The 20,581-nt window shown below is 38.0% G+C and overlaps 1 protein-coding gene across 1 annotated transcript in view; it reads left to right on the plus strand.

The window, feature by feature from the left end:
- Positions 1-3,508: 3,508 nt before the first annotated feature.
- The window catches only part of DMD (dystrophin), a 2,097,152-nt gene continuing 2,080,079 nt past the window's right edge, over positions 3,509-20,581 (plus strand). The window contains exon 1 of the mRNA XM_087859359.1: positions 3,509-3,527. Coding sequence (XP_087715485.1) covers positions 3,521-3,527 — 7 coding nt within the window. The 5' untranslated portion in view covers positions 3,509-3,520. The remainder of the gene's footprint in view (positions 3,528-20,581) is intronic.

Here is a 20,581-nt window from a genome sequence, read left to right on the forward strand (position 1 = left end):
CGGCAAAACAGTGTTAGATCATAGAGATACACCACAGTGTCTTCCTCCATCCACACGGTGAATATGTGGATGTTTAAAGTTGGAGCCATTACAAATACAGCTCCTATGAATATCCATACGCAACTTTTTTTTTTTTTTTGGAGCTGTGTACTTTCATTTCTGTCAGAATGGAAAGGATGGCTTTTTTTTTTTTTAAGTACATCTATGTTTACCTTTTTAAGAAACCGCCCAACTGGTTTTGAAAGTGGTTTTGACCATTTTACATTTCCATTGGTAATGTATAAGAGTTCCAGTTCCTATTCGAAAAATCCTTGTAAACCCTTTGTATCTCTTTCACGGTTTTTATCTGTCATAATAATTTCATATCTGGCCCTCTCACTAATAATATTTAACAGCCATTAAAAGTTCAAAAGGTGGCAGGCATTGTACTAAGTATTTTACTGTCATTCTCTTATTTAATCCTCATAGCATGAATGCTCAAGAGCAAGAATTACTCCGATTTTACAGAAGAGTACACTGAGGATAAGTGACTTGCCCTGTAATGCTTTAGTGTTAAGTGATGGATCTGTGTTTTGAACCCAGGTTGTCAGACTTGGGAGCCAGTGATTTTAACCAGTATGCTATATTCTCCTGTTCTCTTTGGCCAGAGGTCATAGCATAGACCCCTTTGACACCTGGTGAAGCTTAAAGCCCTAACACCTTAAGGCCTTTGACAGGTGGCAAAATTTATCTGAAGTCTATTCAAATATACAAAATAAAATAATGACGATTATAGCATAAACAAAACAAAACAGGTTCTATTGATTGGGTGATGAATGAAATACAATTTCCAAAGACTGCACCGGACATTAGAATTTAACATTGGACGAAACACATGTGATCTCCAGTCTCAAGAACTAGTAGCATACCGGGAAATATAAAAAATTAAAGTCATGTGACTCTTGCCAAGTTACTCAGAGCCTCAGATGCCTTATATATAAATGTGTGTAAAATTGTCATCTTCATGAGTTCAATATGGTGACTGAGAGTATCAATATGGTAGTGATACACACATACATACACATACGTGTGTGTATAAATACATGTGTGTGTGCGTGAGAGAGAGAGAGAACAGTGCCTACCACCTTCTGTTGTATAAGCGTTTGCCATTATTATGATGAAGACAAAGTACAAGGTGCTATGAAATTGCAGAGCAGGGGAACATAATTTTATCTAGGGGATGAAAAATGCCTCACATAGCAAATTATGTTTCAAGCTGATAACTGAAGATTGGATGGAAGGTAGACAATCAGAATGAGGGGAGCTTATGGAAAGGTGAAACAGAAGATGCAGTTTCTCAGGGGCACCTGGGTGGCTCACTTGGTTAAGCGTCCAACTCTTGATTTTGGCTCAGGTCATAATCCCACCATTGTGGGATCAAGCCCCATGTGGGGCTCTGTGCTCAGCAAGGATTCTGCTCGTCCCTCTCCTTCTGCTCCTCCCCTGCTCCCTGCTCCCCCCCCACCCATGGACTCACTTACATGCGCTCGCTCTCTCTCTCTCTAAAGTAAATAAATAAAATCTTTTTTAAAAAGATGCAATATCTCTGAGACAGTACGAAGGCAGTGTTTTAGAGGAACCAAAGGAAGTTCACTGTGGCTGGAATAAAGTGTGAAGGCAAGAGTTGAAGCTGCAGAGGTAAGCAGAGGCTACGGGTAGAAACAAAACCGCATGATGTTTATTTATGCTGTTCACAACCACTAAGATGGATAGGCTAACCGCAAAAGTGGCTTTTTTTTTAAATAACTGTAATTGTAAATCAGTATTTTCACAATTGTTACATGGAGCCGTGTGTATATTTTAGAGAAACTTTGGTGGTTTCAAGTGGGCTCAGTTTGTTTTTCTATTTTTTTTTCCTGGCATTTATAAATTAAACATTATAAACCATAAGTTACTGATTATTATATATGCCCTGAAAGGTAGGGATAATTGGTGTTTGTTAATAGAAAATTAAAGTGGAGTTAGAATAGTGAAAATATATATATATACATACATACACACACACTTAGACCCTTTAGGGAAACAGTATTGCAGAAGAGTGACATTGGCATGTATCTCACATATGCTAAATAAATTGTTGCTTATGCTTTCATAATGTAGGTCCCGACAACATGTTTACTTATTTGTGGGGCTAGGCAGTAGCTTTTCTACAGAACTGAATATCTATCTGATAGATGGTTGAAAGGGAAAGATTTCATCAATCCCCTCCTTTAGAGTATTTTTCTCATGAAAACACTTAAATATTTCTGTTTTGTCATTTCAAACTATGAATGGTAATCCCCCAAGAAAGGCATACTTAGAACTTTCAGATAATGGCCATCATCTCTACGGTATTAATTTTAATTCAAAAAATACTGCTTCTTGCATGGGTATCTTTTTTTTTTTTAAGATTTTATTTATTTATTCAACAGAGATAGAGACAGCCAGCGAGAGAGGGAACACAAGCAGGGGGAGTGGGAGAGGAAGAAGCAGGCTCATAGCGGAAGAGCCTGATGTGGGGCTCGATCCCAGAACGCCGGGATCACGCCCTGAGCCGAAGGCAGACGCTTAACCGCTGTGCCACCCAGGCGCCCCTTGCATGGGTATCTTTAAAATGCAAATGCATTTTCCTGAAATGAGACTTATTTACTTGGTAAACAAGTTATGTTAGTCAGCTAATTTAATGTCTTACTTTCTAAAGAAAGCAATTTCCGTAAGTCAGAATATCAAGTATCAAGTCCACTCTTGGCAGAAACAAACAGAAGCAGTTTCAATGTCTCCAATATGCAACATAAATATTTTCTAGAAAAAAAAATCCTCTTATTAGAAAATTTTCCATAGAATCACAGGGGCAAATTCCATTTGAGAAAGTGCACGCTGTATTTTAGAATAAAGCCGAGATGTGGAGCTGAGCACGCAGCATCCTCATTTCCAAAAGTACAATCAGAAAAGAGAGTTTTTACCCTTAAAAGGCTGTGAAGATAAGGGGAAATCAGCCGGAATTCTACTGTGAATAATAGGATGTGTGGCAAAGGAACTCGACTCTTGGTATAGTTAGGAAAAGATGTTAATCCGAAGGCTTTGCATCTGTACAGAGGACCGAGTAGATACTGAAAGAGATTTGCAGATCCACTGTTTTTTAGGCAGGAAGAATGCTCGTTAAATGCAGAACGCCGCTCTGGCTCATGTGTTTGCTCCGAGGTGTAGGTTTTGTTCGACTGACGTATCAGATAGTCAGAGTGGTTACCACACCGACGTTGTAGCAGCTGCATAATAAATGACTGAGAGAATCATGTTAGGCATGCCCACCTAACCTAACTTGAATCATGCGAAAGGGGAGCTGTTGGAATTCAAATAGACTTTCTGGTTCCCAGCAGTCGGCAGTAATAGAATGCTTTCAGGAAGATGACAGAATCAGGAGAAAGATGCTGTTTTGCACTATCTTGATTTGTTACAGCAGCCAACTTATTGGCATGATGGAGTGACAGGAAAAACAGCTGGCATGGAAGGTAGGATTATTAAAGCTATTACATCATTATGAATACAATTAGAAGCTGACCATGACAAAGCATATGTTTGAACAAGCAGCTGTTGGTAGCTGGGGTTTGTTGCCGAGCTCTTCAAACTCTGCAAACAGTGTTGCTTTTATAGAAGGGATTTTAAAATTTCCTTGTGCTGCGTTAGATTTTGGGGGGGGGTGTGCTTGCCTCCAACCTCAGGAAAACACTTCTGGGACAGAAATCCGTGTTAGGAGATTTTAGAATAAAGTGTTTTTCAAGAGTCTGGGTTTCTCCAGGTAGATGATGACCGGGGGGTGGGGTGGGGGGCTCTATGGGGGAATCTACCCCAGCTCAGTTCCATGCTATTCAGTTACAAGGACTGACTGATCTATTGGCATAATCAGACATTGAGAGAAATGAGAATGTATAGAATGTTTGGATGGGCTGAAAATTGTTACACTTCGTTTTCCTGTTTTGTAAGGAGTTTGGCTGTCAGTCTTTTCTCCTCATCAGTTTTTAGCTTTTGACATTTATTCAGTCATTCTGCATTCTATGAAGAAAATACATCAATATCTCCTGCAGGGTTTTTCAACAACTCCAGCATCTGTTTCAGCTATTGAACTGTATTCACGTTTTGCCAAGTTGATGTCGACCCAGCTGGTCTATCATTTCTCGCTTGATTACTGCTCTTAATATCTCTGTATCAGCTTGTTTCAGATAGGGCTTTTTGAAAGCTGTTAATGAAAAATGACAGAAAATGATAAATTGGTGAAAATTGGAGCATTTATGTATTTAATTATGTTGAAACCTTAATGAGTTTTGTCTTACATTCTCTTTTGCCTGCGTACAATTTTTAGCACCCTTGTGCTGTTTTGCAATATTTCTTTCTCATACAGTCACTGGATTACACTTCTAAGTACTTTTAAACAAATGAAGCTTGAGCCTGGACTGTATCTGGCTCCAAAAATAAAGTTTTTGGGTAAAGGGGAACAATTTAAGCTTTTTGTGGAAACTATGCATCGTTTCCATATTCTGTCTTCAGACACTGTCATGGGGATATGTCAGTGAGTATATATCGGACCGAACATGTTGAGGTAATTTTTATCACCACTAGGGTAAGACGAAAATAAAACATTCAAAGCTGTTTTTAACAAGTGATTGTTTAAAGCACATGTCAAATAATATAGAAATAGAATTTCCGGAGTGTGAAAAGCACGGTTGTTAATTATCTGTATGATACAGAAGCGTTCAGCTCTCTGCCCAGTCTTTCCAATAACCTGAGTAGCTAAATCATCCAAGTTAATAGACTTTCATGTATGAACATCTAGTATGACCTTTCGGTGTATACGGTAATTCTCATATGTGCTGTGTCTTTTCTGTAGTAATTGTAATATCCCAGTCAGTCTGGTCAAGGAACACTACTGGCTGTTATGTAACTTTTTTCCCTGAATGTTAGTCCATGTTTTTCAATTACGTATTCCTCTTAGAAAGAGTGACTTAAACCAACATGTATTTAAATAGTGGTGAATCAGTTAGAAACTGATGGGCTAATTATACTACTTGGATTCATCCAAATTAATTACTAACCTATGTTTTGAAAGATAGTCATACATTTGGATGAGTACTTTTTAACCTTGAAGCATACACGACTGTGGGTGAATATAAAATCCATAATCTATACATAGAGCATGAAAGAAAATCATTTTCTGGATGTATGGCCTTAGCAGCAAACATATTTTAAATAATGTGGTTCGGACAACCTAATTATTTCCTGTTCATACTTCTGAGTGCTGTATGTGCTTTTCTACAGTCTGTCACAGTACTTGTTTAATCTTTGGGAAGCTCAAAGACTGGCAGAGAATTTTTTGATAGAGGTTTATTTCCTGGTTGGTTGACAAAAATCAGCCATGTCTATACTTTTGTATCAATTGCAGTTCTTTTCTGTTAGTTTTATTTCCCAACTTTGTAACCATTTTAAGTGACAATTCGAGTCTGGAAAAACTCTTTTGCATTACATATTTAATGGGACTCTCCTTTTGTGAATTGTCTCCTGTGAGAAAAACTCGCTTAGCCTCACACTCCTGTTACCATAGTTACTTTTTAAAAAGAAGGTTTTCCTTTCAATGAAGATAGTGTAATTTAAATCAGCCACTGGACTCCCCAAACTGTGGTTTTTTTGTTTGCAGTTCAGGCTGCTTCGTTTGTGACTGGGAAGTCCTCTGTGTTTGATTCCACTGATGAATGGAGAGGACAGACACTAGGTGGCACCAGCTGTTGATTATTAATGAAATCTTAAAGGCTTTGGGCCACACACCTGAAGAGCAGGCATCCCCTTCGTGATAAATGCCTTTGTAAGAGTTGGAAATGCTGGCCAGTCTTTCCAGCTCGAAAACATGATTAGCATGCAAACTGATGGGACCCTGTGAAGTCTCCAAATCCCAGTGGCTTAATTCTGTGTTTTCTGAAGAGGTTCAGGGTGGGGGGCGGAATGAGGAAGAAATACATGAAAACAGAAAGATTGTGTGAGAGGGATGGGACGGGTGAAATGGACGATAACCATTTAGATATTTGGTAATATGCAATTGGTTACTTGTACAAATCTCTGTTGGTTTCACCCGATTCTCTACAAACCCAGATTGTTTTTCCCAAGGCATCCATACTGTTAAAGCAGCTGTAGCAACTACTTGCCTCTTTTAGGTAAAAATCTAATTAAGCATCATTATTTTTAATTCAGTAATGTCCCTGAGTTCTTCTTTAACGGGAATAATGTGCAGTGAAAATGCCAACTCGAGATTGAGTTGCCCACCTTCAGATGTATCCCTGCATCCAGAAAGATGAGCAAGGGGAGATGCTATCAGTTAAGAAACATTCCCAAACCGAGAATATATATTTCTGTTCTTTAAGTCACTCAGTCTGTGACATTCTGTGGTGACAGCTCTGGCTAACCAGTACACCTTCTATTCCTTGTTTATCAAGTGACTTTTATCATGAAAATGTGTTGAATATTAGTGAAATGCTGTTTCTGCATCAATAAAAATGATCATGTTGAAAAAAAAATTCTTTAAAATATTTTTCCTGAGAAGCTTGTTTCTTCCTATTATTCTCCAATTCTCACGTCGTCTGAATCTGAAGGAGAAAACAAATAAAAACAAACCACATAGGCGTGTGCACACACACCCAGAGACACACACATATTCTGACAAAGGAATCAAAACTATTTAAAAAGCAAGTGCCATGACAGTATTTCACATTGGTCCTGGAGTTAACAAACCAAAATGAGCAAGAAAGAAGGAAGTCCATAATTAGGATGGGGATATTAAATAACTCCTCACATTGGAATTTTTTTTTTTTTAGAAAAATAAGCAATGTTTTTCCCCTCACTGGGAATAAGCAAAAATTCCTGAGGAAGATGGATGGGCTGGTTTAGAATGAGGGGAAAGGTAATACAGACCACAGTTCTCCAAGGTTCTATGAAACAGTATGTGATTTAGCTAGTTATCTTGATTATACTGTGGGATTTGCTGTGATTTTTATGATTTAGTCAAGATGGAGAAATGTTTTCCATTTGATATGTCTGAAAGATTAATTAAATAACTAAATTATTCTGCCTTTAGTGCATTAATTGAATCATTGTAAACCAGGAAGTGTCCTCTTGAAGGACTATGATGTCGTTCTATTCATTTGGCACTATCTGATTTGGACCTTATTTCTCATAGTGTGCCCTGTAATTCTGACATTGGCCCTGCTTGGTTGGTGAAATATTAATACACAAAACATGAAGGAAGATCAAAATAGTTTAGCTGGAGAGGAGAACAAATATATTGAATTATTCAAGTACTGAAGGATTATGACCACCTGGAAAATGCAGTGAGACCAAAAAGATGAATCTTAATCAGAATAAGATCCTGCACTAAGGTTCGAAAATCAATCCAAGTATGGGAGAGAGTTGAAGTTTAACAATAATTCTTTGATAAAGACTTAATGATTTTGTTGGCCTTAGCTTCAATATCAGTCATAGTCTCAGATGGTATCAAAACAAAATAAAACAGATGTTTTTGGGCATGTATCCTTTTAGGAAGGAAACAAAAAAGAACACATTGTAGAAGGAACTTTTTTTTTTAGAGAAACATCCTGGTCTCAGGAACTTTAACATTTGGGAGAGTATTCAGTGAAAAATGTCTGGATGGTGAAAGATGCTAGGAACTACAACATTTGTGGGGCATCGAAGGTACCAGAAAAGGGGAAAGCTGAAGAATGTTTGAATGAACAAGAAAAGGAAAAGGTGAACTTTCTTCAAATATTAAATGGGCTATAATGCAAAAGAGGGATTAGGCTCATTTATCTCTCTCAAAGAACAAAAAATAATCTTCCAATTAATCGTTTAAGTGGAGAAATGACTGCTTTGTGAGGTATGGTTCTCCTTGTTTGAAAAGTGTTCAGGGCTAGAAGTTGATTTCCTGCACTAAAGAAAATTGAAGAAGATGTCTGATATAATTTCTAATTTTGAGAATCTGTGATCCTAATCGTTTCATGAAAAGAAGTATTCCCCTTTTCATGTCTTTCATCGCATGTCTCTACTAACTCCTCTGGAACCCTCCATGCTAGGAGTAAGCCAATCGTGGCCCATATGCCTCACCTCTTTCTGTTTGGCCAGCCAGCTGAGGATGGCTTTTACATTGATGAGGTCTTTAGAAGATGGATAATATTTGGTGACATATGAAAATGACATGAGCTTTCAATTTCAGTGTCTATTAGTAAAGTTTCAGTGGGAGATAGCCACACCTATTTGTTGACGTATTGTGTAAGGCAGTTTTCATGCCAGCACAGCTGTGAAGTAGTTGGGACAGAGGCCGTAGGGGCCACAAAGCCAAAGCTATTTCCTATCTGGCCCTTGGTAGCAAGAGTTTGCTGGCCTCATCTCTAAATTGTATGAGAACTTCACTTCTTGCTCATTAAGTCGAGTGTCAGAAACAAGGTAGGTTCACAGTTAAATATCATGAAAAGACCACAAACGGAATTGCGACCACCCATAGTACTGAAGTACTACAGACTTGGAAAAGTGATTCGGATATACACCTGAGGATCTCGATGGGGCCATTTTAGTTGTTACTGGACTTGGATAATACCTTAGCTGTTATTGGACTTGCTGAGGAATGTTTATTATTTAATGTCAGGTGGAGAAAATTGGAGGTCTCTGCACTCACTGACTTGCATCTGCTTTGTGTAGGCCCATGGATTTTGCGGAGCTTATCCATTTGCTCGGATTCAGTTATTTTTATGTTTCCTGTTCAGATAGTCTGTGATTTCAGTAGACTTCCTGAAAGTGTAGAAGTCAATGGAAAACAAGGCAAGGTGAGTGGAAGTCACTTCTTGTAGCCATCCTTTCCCCTCTTCGTAGGTCTTTAAACTCTGTAAGCAGCTTTTGTCTTACCGAATACTGGACAAGTTGCCAACTTTTAGAAAAGATGAGGATTTTCTTGATCAAATGTGATCCAGAGGGGATCAAAGAATAGCAAAATGAAAATCTGTGCACTGCACTATAAAAGAACCATTGAGGCAGTTAGAATGTGATTGATAAGACATGCTAGAGTGAGATATTTATATTTCCCTGAACACGTGGATATAAGAGAAGGGATTTTTTTTTCAAATCATATGAAAAACCATAATCAGGTTCTAAGCATAAAATTAAGGGATTCTGGATTACCATCAGAAATGACAGTCTCCAAAATTCTGCGATTGTGAAACGAAAATCCCCGTACTTAGTTTTCCCCAGGGCAGACTATCATTTCTGCTCACTGGTAGCACTGGAAATTCCTGTAAAACCCATAGGATTCTTATTTTATTTCCATGAGGATGTTACTGAGCAGCTATCTTGTGATGCCTGTCGCTATGGTAACAGATACGAGACTTAAGGGTCTGAAGGAAATTCTTCCTATTGGTTTAGGGATATGGAGCGATGAGGGCGACTCACGGAGGAAGAGGATAAAGCTAAGGGAAGGCAAAAGAGACAATTGAGAAAAAACTGTCACAAGGGAGCTGTTTCGTGTGTGAAAACAAGTTCATTTCCTCTTTATCTTGGAATGAAATAGAAACGAACATGTAAGTAAAGTTAAAAGAGCGCGAGAGAGAGAGAGAAGATTCATAAAAAGTATTGTTTCCAACCATCCAGTCAATTTTATGTAATTTTAGGCACACAAATCTTTTTCTTAGTTGGCTTGCTTTTCGCTTTGCAGGAAAAGATTGCTTCTTGCCTGACATTGGTAAGAGGAGGACTTCTACCCCTGGCAAATTTAGGTCTGGTTATTGCTATCAAAGATTTTGATCTTTTTCTTGATTCCAAGGGTAAGAATATTGAGCTCTGGCTGGCATTCCTCATAATCACTGAGCTTCTCAGGGAATTAGGAAAGTACACAGTCCTTCCAAGTTATTCTTTTTAGGTCTGTTTCTACTAAAGACCACTAGTAAGTAAAACAAGCCTATTGCTTATTTGAAAATTGAGCATTTTGTAGAGTGTGTTGGGTAAGATTTTGTGTCTTTTCATGTTTTGTTTTGTTTTATTAAAATGATAAAAGCAAAAAAAAACCCCAGAGGTTTAAAAGTAATTGGTTTTCCATTTATTTCACTTATTCCTTCTCTTTTAGTTTAGCAAATAAGAACTCATTTTTTTAGAAAGGAGATAAATGGGACTTTCCTTTCCCTTTGATTTAAAGTATATTTCAAGGTGTTATCAAGTAGCCAAAAGTATTTAAAATATTTGTGTAATTTAGATGTCCTCCAGGAAACTAGAAGTCCCAGAGGGCAGAGATGGTCGCCTGACTGTGGAGCTCTTACACATAGTTCCTACATTAACATAGGTGTTGCCGTTTCATTTATCCTGACGTCTTCATGTATTATAGGTTAGGGTCAAAGGAAAAAAATAATAAAATAATAACGAGCAAAGGATCACAACTTGAAGGAAAATTTGAATTTGGGGGAGTTGGAGATAAGTACACTTCAAATGACATTTTATAAATTAACACATATTTATCATTTATTATTCACAGGTCATAGTGCTTAAAAGCTTTAAAAGACGTAAGTCTTTTTACTTTTTTTAACCTTAAGAAATGTATAGGTTCTCTGTGCAGATATACCTTCACAAGTTTAATTCACTCTGTAGATATTAATAAAAAATGTTTTTAGGACTTGTTCACACTGTCTTTACATGAAATGAAAAAACAAATAGAGTTAGCTGTAATGTTGTGGTGCCTTCTTTTGACAATTTTGGAAAATAAATTTTTTGAAAGGAACCCTTGTTTGAAACTCTATACATTTTGAACCATAAGCAGTAATTGCAATATAAATTGAGGTTTCTGAATAAACACAAGGCGACCTGAGATATTACACATATGCGCTGCTTTTGGAAATGTGAATTTAATTTGAAAGGTAAGACATTCCCAGTGTATGTCTAGCATGACTGGCCTCCACAAAGCTAATTTTGTTGGGTTTTGGGCTTACAGAGTCCAAAGTGCACTGCAGGGAATGCACAAATGGGTAAAAATGTTGTCTGGACAAAAGTACTATAGAAAGTAAAGATGAAGAGACAATCTTCTGGACAAACGTTTACACAGGAAGTGGGGGGATGACTGAACTCCAAGGTTGGATAGTGCACAAAGATGAATCACTATCCATATATGCTGGAAGGTAAATGGTGCCTATCAAAGTTCCCAAATAATACTGTCATCGCCTGGCAATCTGGAGACAAATACAAATACCAAAGAAGAAAAAGTAGGCGGGGCGGGGGGGAACCTCCGCAGCGTCAATCCGCTCTGCTAATGGCATTGTTACAATTGATTGTAATGCTCCCAGGATACAACATAAGGACCATCATATTCTCTTTTTTAAAACTGCAGTGGAGTTGATGTGTATTAGTTTCAGGTGTACAGCATAGTGATTCAACAGTTCAATACATTATCAAATGCTCATGACAGTTAGTGCAGTTACCATCTGAAGGACCATCATGTTCTGATTTTACTAGTGCATGTCTCTGTCTTACGTATTATGGGAGGAATTATGCATTACAGCACCAATTAAGCTGGATTATGGAAAATGACGTTAATGTTGGGGTGCCTGGGTGGCTCAGTCGTTAAGCGTCTGCCTTCGGCTCAGGGCGTGATCCCAGAGTCCTGGGATCGAGCCCCACATCAGGCTCCTCTGATGGGAGCCTGCTTCTTCCTCTCCCACTCCCCCTGCTTGTGTTCCCTCTCTCACTGGCTGTCTCTCTCTCTGTCAAATAAGTAAATAAAATCTTTAAAAAAAAAGAAAAAGAAAAAGAAAATGATGTTAATGTTAACCTGAAATTTGTTGGATTTAGGCAAGTTGTAGGACTTCATTTATGTTCTGTGACAAGTGCGATAAAGAGGAGATTGAGTCAAAGGCTGCCCGTGATTGAAATGTTAATGCAGTGAGTAGGAATCTCAGGTTTATCTCCCTTTGCCCACTGACCCATTCATGGGCTGGCTCTGGTGGCCATGGTGGTAAGGGGCAGAGACCATTTCTCTGTTAGGTCATCCGGAACATGATTAGAGGCCACCAACTGAAATGACACATTTCTGCTCCTTTCCATTCATCCAACAAATGTGTATTAATAAATTCTGTCAGGTTTTGTGCTAGGGCAAGATGATGAAGATACGGTCCCTAAGGAATTTAGATATGAATGTGCTTTTTGTGGACAAGGACAGAAAAAATATCTATAGTGACAGCCTACCAGAGGGCAGTGGCAGCTGTGAATCCAGACAGAAAAGCCAGCTTGGGAATGAGCTCTAGAGGCTTCCAGGGTTCCTCATTTGTGTGATAGAGAAGAACTGGCAAGTCTATCAAAGACCAAAATGATAGCTGAAGGGAAAGAACACAAATTCAGTGAAAAATAGTTAGTAATTCAAAGTAAAGAGTGCAGTAGCATAAAGTTTCTCTTGAAATAAGGAGAAGTGGCCTACCAGCCATCACCTAACTTCACTGAAATCAGATTTAAGAGGTAGAGTTTTACACTGTTGTAAAAGTCAGTGGCAGACAATGAGATTGCACCTTTTTCTTTTTCCTTTTTTTAAAAGATTTTATTTATTTATTTGACAGAGAGAGAGACAGCCAGTGAGAGAGGGAACAGAAGCAGGGGGAGTGGGAGACAAGAAGCAGGCTCCCAGCAGAGGAGCCTGATGCGGGGCTCGATCCCAGAATGCCAGGATCACACCCTGAGCCGAAGGCAGACGCTTAATGACTGAGCCACCCAGGTGCCCCAAGATTGCACCTTTTTCAACCTATGTGAAGCTGGCCATGTAAACTCTCTCTCAGGAGGTTTATAAAAGAAAGCCAACAATTATTTCTCTTGGTAGGCTATGTACATCTATCTTTGGGAGCTCTTCCATTTACTGTCTTTAGAGAAATAATCATATTGTCTTATCTCAGTTTATATGCATCTTTAATCAGAACCTACCTGAAAATATTTCACCTATGTTTACATTCATCACAGAATTAGACCTCAGAGACTACACAGGAGGGCTTTTCACAGAGAAAGACAATTATCATATGGTTTCACTCATATGTGGAACATAAGGAATAGCACAGAGGACCATAGGGAAAGGGAGGGAAAACTAAAGGGGGGAAATCAGAGAGGGAGAAAAACCACAAGAGACTATGGACTATGGGAACGAAACTGAGGGTTTCAGAGGAGAGGGGGTTGCAGGGGGGATGGGGTAACTGAGTGATGGGTATTAAGGAGAGCACTTGTTATGGCGAACACTGGGTGTTATATGCAACTAACGAATCATTAAACATGACACCAAAAACTAATGATGTACTATATGGTGGCTAACTGAACATAAAAATAATAAAAAAGGATATTTTCTAAATGATGGAATAGTCTAGAAAGTCATTCCTCCATCCTCCCTCTTCCTTACTCTTTGCTTTCCTGGTATGCCTCTTCCCTCTTCACACAGTAGAATTGTGTGTGTGCGCACGTGAGCGCATTCATGCATGTATGTGCATCTCCATCTGTCTCTGACTCTCTCAAGTAATTTAGATATATAGGGTAAAGGCAAGGAAATTTTCCTCTCAACATTCTTTATGGGACCAATTTTCCTTTGTAGGTGAAAGAAATTCTGTGTGGCTTGGTTTTTAAAACTCTTTCATTGAAATATAACACAAATAAATAAAAGTGCACAAATCCGTAAGTGTGCAACTTAATGTTCACAGAGTGAGAATGTCCCAGTGGTTACTCAAAGTGAGAAAATAATATTACCAGCAGCCCCAAACCTCAGTTTCACCCTTTCTCAGTCAATACTTGCCCAATGAAAAGCTTCATGCTGACTTCTGACATACCATAGATAGGCCATTTCTAAAATTTATTTTATTGGGACTATGTAGTATGTCTTCTGTTGTGTCTGACTTCTCTTTGTCGTAATGTTTGTGAGATTTATCTGTTATGTTGCTTGTAGTTGTGATTCATTTTCAGGGTTGTATAGTATGTCATCATACGAATATACCATAATTCGCTTGCTCCATTTCCTGTTGATGGATGTGTGGATTGCTTACACTTGGGGCCTCTAAAAACAATGCTACTCTGAACATTGTTGTATGTTTTGCACATACACATGCACTTCTGTGAATATCAAGAAGCGAAGTTGCTGGGTTACTGAATAGCCAAGTACCTTCCTTTAGTTGATAATGCTAAGTAGTTTTTTAATGTGGGCAAACAAACTTATTAATCATCAGTTTATGAAAGTTTTGGATATTTTTGCCAATAATTAGTATTACCACTGTCTAATTTTAGCTCTCTGGTTGTTGTACTATAATATCTCATTGTCCTTTGATTCCCCTTTTTCTAATGACTAATGAGTTGGAGAGCCCTTCCAAGTGTTTGTTGGTCGCATGGATGTAATCTTTAGTATTGGGATTGTTGTCGTCTCATCCTTAATTTTCTGTTGAGATGCCATGTATTTTTTTATTGATGTGGCATTCTTTCTTTTTTTTTCTGAATGTGAGCATTGTGTTTATTTACGGCATGCATCTAGATAGATACATTTTATAGAAGCCTCAAATTTAAAGCCCAGAGACTCTTAAAGAATACTTAGTCCAGTCTCTTAATTTGACAGATGAGGAAACTGGGACCTATAGAGATAATGTCGCTTGCTTAAAACTTCTTCTAGTTAGGAGTAAGACCAGGAATAGAACAGAAGTCTCTAAACACTGAAGTATGACTTTTTCTATTAAATCACATAGAGTCTTTAGTCCCTTCTAATATGGTGACTCAGACTCTTTGTTTGTCTAGAAAGGCCAAGAAATGCATGATACGGTTATTATAATAGCAAGTACAGTGATGCATAATTCATCTCATTGATTCTCTGAACAGAAACATCCCCAAGTACCCAACTGTTGAATAGCATGGCCATGCAAAATTTAAACTTTTGATTTCTTTTTGGTATCAGATTTTATTTTTCCTCTTTCATACCTTTATTATTGCATTCAGGTTGTCCTCATATTTATTCTTGGAACTTCTGTCTTCTCATTCTTCATTTGGTTCAAATTCAAGAAAGTCTGGTTTTTCTGTGGTGGGTTAATAAGAATGTTATTTTTTGAATATTTTTCTTTCAAATGAGAGTAAATTTAGGTTATGAAACATCGTTGCTGATACACTCATACCTAATGTTTATTGAAAATAATGTATATTCTAGAGGCAGTGCTTGGTACTTTTCATCCATGATCTTAGGTAGTATTTTGAGCAACCCCAACATATGTTTTGTTATCGCCGTATTACTAATTGAGAAAGTGAGCCTCAGTGACTTTAAGCTACTTGTGAGACAACTGGAAATTGAACCAGATTTATAAAATTTCAAACATCGCACTCTGTGCATGATTTCGCTCTACATGCTTGGAAGGAAACTAAAATGACAATCAAGGTTTGGGGCACTACCTGCTTCTGCTTCTGCAGTAGGTCTTATAGATGTTCCCAGTCTTCTAATCTCATTAAAATAATTCATTTTTGTTCATTCTTTTTCAAAGTGGTAATCAGAGCCATCACTTTTTTGGTGTTGACTTTATTAATTTCATTGAGCTGAACTCTTGATAACGGAACAAGCTGAATACTGACAGGTAGGTCATATCCATAGATGACATTTTAGCTGATTTTTCTTCTGTGAAGAAGACAGACCTATTTTAAGAGTCTTCGATTTCAATTCTTTTGAGCAGTTTATTCTAGAATGTGATTATTTCTCACCTAGATTTTACTTCCAAATATTTCTTGTTCCTGTTCATCGAAGAACCTTTCTACAGATGGCTGAGAATCAGTGTGCTTCTAGTCCTTTGCCAGAGTGAGTTTCCTTGCTACACCTTCCTGGTTTCACACAGAGCAGGCACATACTGGTGCCTCCATCTAGAAATCTGAGTCTACATGAGTTACCTAGAATGTTCTTTTTGTCTTGAATGTGAGAAGCACATTTAAACAGTAATTTTGTGATCATTTTGCTGTGTGTAAACAAAGAGGGTGACTTTACACCCAGGATCTCTAAATCATAGGCATTTGGTTGTAGTAATTGCTCAAGTGCATAGAGCTTTACAATTAACAAAACACATTGATGTTTATTATATTCACATAACAACCATATGCAGTAACTTTAGTGAGAAGTATTGTTTTTTCTTCATTCAGATCCAGTCTCTTTGAGTTTTAGGTTTTTGTGAGCTTTGCTGTCTGCTTCCCAGACCACCTGCAGATGCTGCCTTAGCTCAGATGCAGGTAGCTCACTCCGAATACCATGATAGCTCCCTAACATACCTGTGAGTCTTGGGTCTTTCCCATTTACTCTTCACAGAGGCTGCTAGGCTCATATCTCTCAAAAGCCAGATTTAATATGTCACTCCCCTGGTTAAATCCCAGGTGGCTCCCCATTGTTTTTAGGATCTAATCCAAATAACTTGTATGAAAGAAAAGGCCCCTTACCACAGTTTTCCTGCCTTGTCGTCGGGTTTTACAGCCACGATATGAATGTCTTACCCCAGCCTTTTTTTTAAGATTTTATTTATTCATTTGAGAGAGAGAGAGACAGAGAGAACACAAACAGGGGAGAGGCAGAGGGAGAAAGAGAGGCAGAAGCAGACTCCCCGCTGAGCTGGGAGCTCAACATGGAGATCATGACCTGAGCCGAAGGTAGAGGCTTAACCTCAAGGGTAGGCCTTAACCCAGGTGCCCTGCCTTACCCTAGTCTTATGAACAGTTGTCTGAATGGAACACACTTCCCTGCCTTGTGCCTTTGGGTATGTTGATCCCACTTCACACTCTAAACGATTCTTCCTCCCACATATTCATTTGTTGCACATCTTATCATTCTCCAGGATAGTGTAAATGGTGCCTCTTCATCTTTGGATGAATCATGTACCCCTGTGTGTACTCATGTAGCATCCTTCTCATATCTGAGTCAATGCTTAGCTATCTCTGGTATACTTTTCAGGTTGTTTATTTATATAGATCATTGGTGCCTGAAGACTGTGAGTTCTCCTTTCATGCTTTATCCTTTGCAGAGCACCTGGGGAAAGAGTGACTCAAATTTTACTTACAGTTGGTATGAATTACACATCCAGAGGTAATAAGATTTCTTTCAATCCTAAGAGAGCATTATTTTTATTTCACCCTTCTTCACTCCAGTGTACTAACCATAGTTATGGTTTTGGTGTATTCCATGCTGCTGGAAGTTGGCATATTCAGCTTTGATAGTATAATAGTTACCCTACATATTGGAAATGTATAGAGCACAGTACTTTAAAGCTTATTTCCTTTGTGATTTACACATTACCTCCACCTGAGGTCTTAATTCACTCAAATTATTCACTAAAAAATCAATAAAAATAATTTAATGAAATGATTAAGTAGGATCACAGAAGAGTAAAATGACAGTTACGTTTGAGGTAAACAAGTTCAGGCATACAGTAATGTAAAATAAAGTGAAAATGTGGTCCCTGGATTCCTTCTTTTTTTAAGATTTTATTTATTTATTTGAGAGAGAGAGTGAGCAAAAGAGAAAGAGAGAACACAAGCAGGGAGCAACAGAGGGAGAGGGAGAAGCAAACTTCCCAGGGAGCCCAACATGGGGGTCGATCCTGGGACTCCAGGATCATGACCCCAGCCAAGGGCAGAGGCTTAAATGACTAAGCCACCAAGGCGCCCCTTGATTCCTTTTTCTATCACTCATAGGAAATGATGGACTGTGCCTATCCCCCAGCTATGCTGTATGTCACGGCTGTTGTAAAGTATTCCTGCAGTTAAAAGTATATCTCCAATTCCATTTCCCCATGGAATTTTCATTAGGAAATGAGAACCCCACATTCAAAAGGATTTGAGTTTGGAAAGTAGGGGATATACAATGCCAGCAGGAGAAAAGAGGAGCTAACATGTGATTGGTTTATAGCCGAAACCTCAGGCCCACATCTGGATAGTTGGCCACATCACAAGTTCATGGCAGCTGCAAAGAGAGTAAGAATTCAATGGATGTGTCCAGTGATATGGGATGTTCACAGCCCCCCTTGCTCTAATACACAGCTTTGTGATATCAGGGAGTTAATAAAGAAGTGGACAAGTTTAGTTTTTTTATAATCTGTTAAATCATCTCTATGGAGGGAAAAATTCAAAGATGCAGGAATGTGTAGCAAAGCAGTTCCAAAATTTATCCATTCTTTACAGTTCTCTGTGACAAGAAGCCACAAGCTAGGAGCTATGCATATTTAATTATTTATTTTGATGCTTTTCATAGAATTTCTATTCATTCTTTACGGATATTTATATACAGTCCTTTTCACATGTAGTGGAATTTAGTGCACTGTGTTTAAGAATTACATTGACAGAATTCATTTGTGCACATTACAGTATTTATTAGGGAGTGAAACAATCATTTGTAGAGTTGTAGTAACCAAAGAAGATGATACATTTTATTGTATTGTTCATGAAAATGAAATATTGTGTCTACATTTACAAAACAGTGTAAATGTGATGACACTTGTTGCATAGTCTATAAATAAACATTGACCTTGGATACAGTGGAGGGTTGGATGAAACGTAAGGGAATGTATAGCCATAATCTCTAGCAGGAATGCATTCAAAACCTCTGATTGCATATTAGAGGAATATATTATACATGATTGCTTGTTTTCCATTTTTGAAAAAATGATGCCTCTTGATAATCATTTGTGTCCAGATGAATCAAAGGAAAATCTTTACAACCTTTGATGTAGCAGAGCTAGAGAAATAATGCTGGTCTAAAATACATGGGAAGAGTGAAAGGGTTGATCATGGTATAGACAAATGACCTTCCATCACTGTGTCAGTCAGTGTGCTGGTGTTAGCCAAGATGGGACACATCAGCAGTGGATACAGGTGGAAAACTTTTCCAACCAGATGGATTTGCTGGGACTTTTATTGATTGAAGGAGTATCCCATTTTTATCAGAAACATTTCAAATGTAAAATGGGACCTTCTCTGAAGGTTGATAAAGTTTGTACGTATTAAGGCTCATTTTACTACAAATACAATGTAATTAATAATAAATTAGCTAACATAATAATGATTAAATCTATAAAATTTTGATTTCAAGTACAGTGTCATTTCAATCAAACTGTTTGCAAGTTTATTTCATTCTTTTGAAAGAAATTAAAGTGACATACTTCTAACAATGCATGCACAGCTACTAGACCCTTGTTAACAGGGGGTCTTGATGCCTTCTCCTCTATTCTGGGAAACCACCATTCCCATATATGCCTCCAACTTCATACTCCAGTTTGATTCTTTGTCTCATGGTTTCCATTTGCTTTGGGGCTACCTGAAAGTGTCCTGGAAGTAAGATCATTTGGAATTGCCCGTGACACGGAATAGGTGAGAGGCAGTAGCAAATACCCCATCTTTCTTGTCTCTCACATGAGACAATTTTGTGTCCTAGAGTTCCCAAGTGGTATTAAGCCTCATTTGAGCACAGTGACAATGAATTCATCAACTTATACTTTGCTGGCTTCATTTTCTTGTCCTCCACTTTTTTACTGTGCTTCCTGGGATCACCTCTGAAATAAATTACTTGCATTCAAATCCTCTTCTAAGGGTCTACTTCTGGGAAAATCCAGCCCAGGAAAGCATATTGTCAGTAGTTTCACTTCTGATTTAATTTTTTATCCATTTTTTGTCAAATAAGTTTATTTGGGAAAATAATAAGGGCAATTATCAAAAGATGCATTGGTTTGAGAGTTAAGGAACCTTAGAAGTAACACAGCAGTTTGGCCATTTGTCATTTGGCAGTAGTCATTACTGTTCTGGGCCTTGTCTTTTCATCTGAAAAATGTAAGCATCTGATCACATATGGTTAAAGATGAAAAAAATTAATGGGAAAGAGAAAACGCTACCATCACACCATGTATGGTTGCTTAATAGTAGTTTCCAGGAGTGCTGTGACAAACTTTTGGACTGTGTTTGTCCAAAACTTGTGGGAAAGATGTTATTATTTAATGCCATATATACTAGCATATATGCAATGGGAATGAAAGTGGATATTCCATATTTTTACCATCTCTATAATAGATTAGATCAGATTTCATATTTTTTAATATTCAGAACGCATTCTCTAAAAGAAATTTTATGTGGAAGTCCACCAACAACAATAACAAACAAAATAACGAGTTGAAAATGTAGGCATTCTAGATGAAAAGTGAGAAGGGAAATTAACTCTCACCTGCTTCCTCTTCTGCCCTACAGGCATAGCAATTATACCTTAGAACTTGACAAAAGCTACTGTATTAGACAATTATCTGTGACTGCTTCCAACCCTGTCAATCTAGAAATTAGTTTATTTACCTACTTAGCTACAATCTGGAAACAGTTAACAGGTAACTTTGAACTGGTAATGCCTGAATATACCAAGAAAGACTGAGTACAGGAATGTATCCAATGGCACAAATAATGCTGCATAATGCTGACAAAGATAGGATGTCTGAGACCACTGGGGGTGGGGGTGGGACGGAGAACTACATGGGCTATTGCTAAAGGCTAAATTTTCTGAGAGGCCCAT

The sequence above is a fragment of the Ursus americanus genome, chromosome X (genome assembly GCF_024610735.1).
Source record: "Ursus americanus isolate L20-20 chromosome X, mUrsAme1.1.p, whole genome shotgun sequence".
In the NCBI taxonomy this organism is placed as follows: Eukaryota; Metazoa; Chordata; class Mammalia; order Carnivora; family Ursidae; genus Ursus; species Ursus americanus.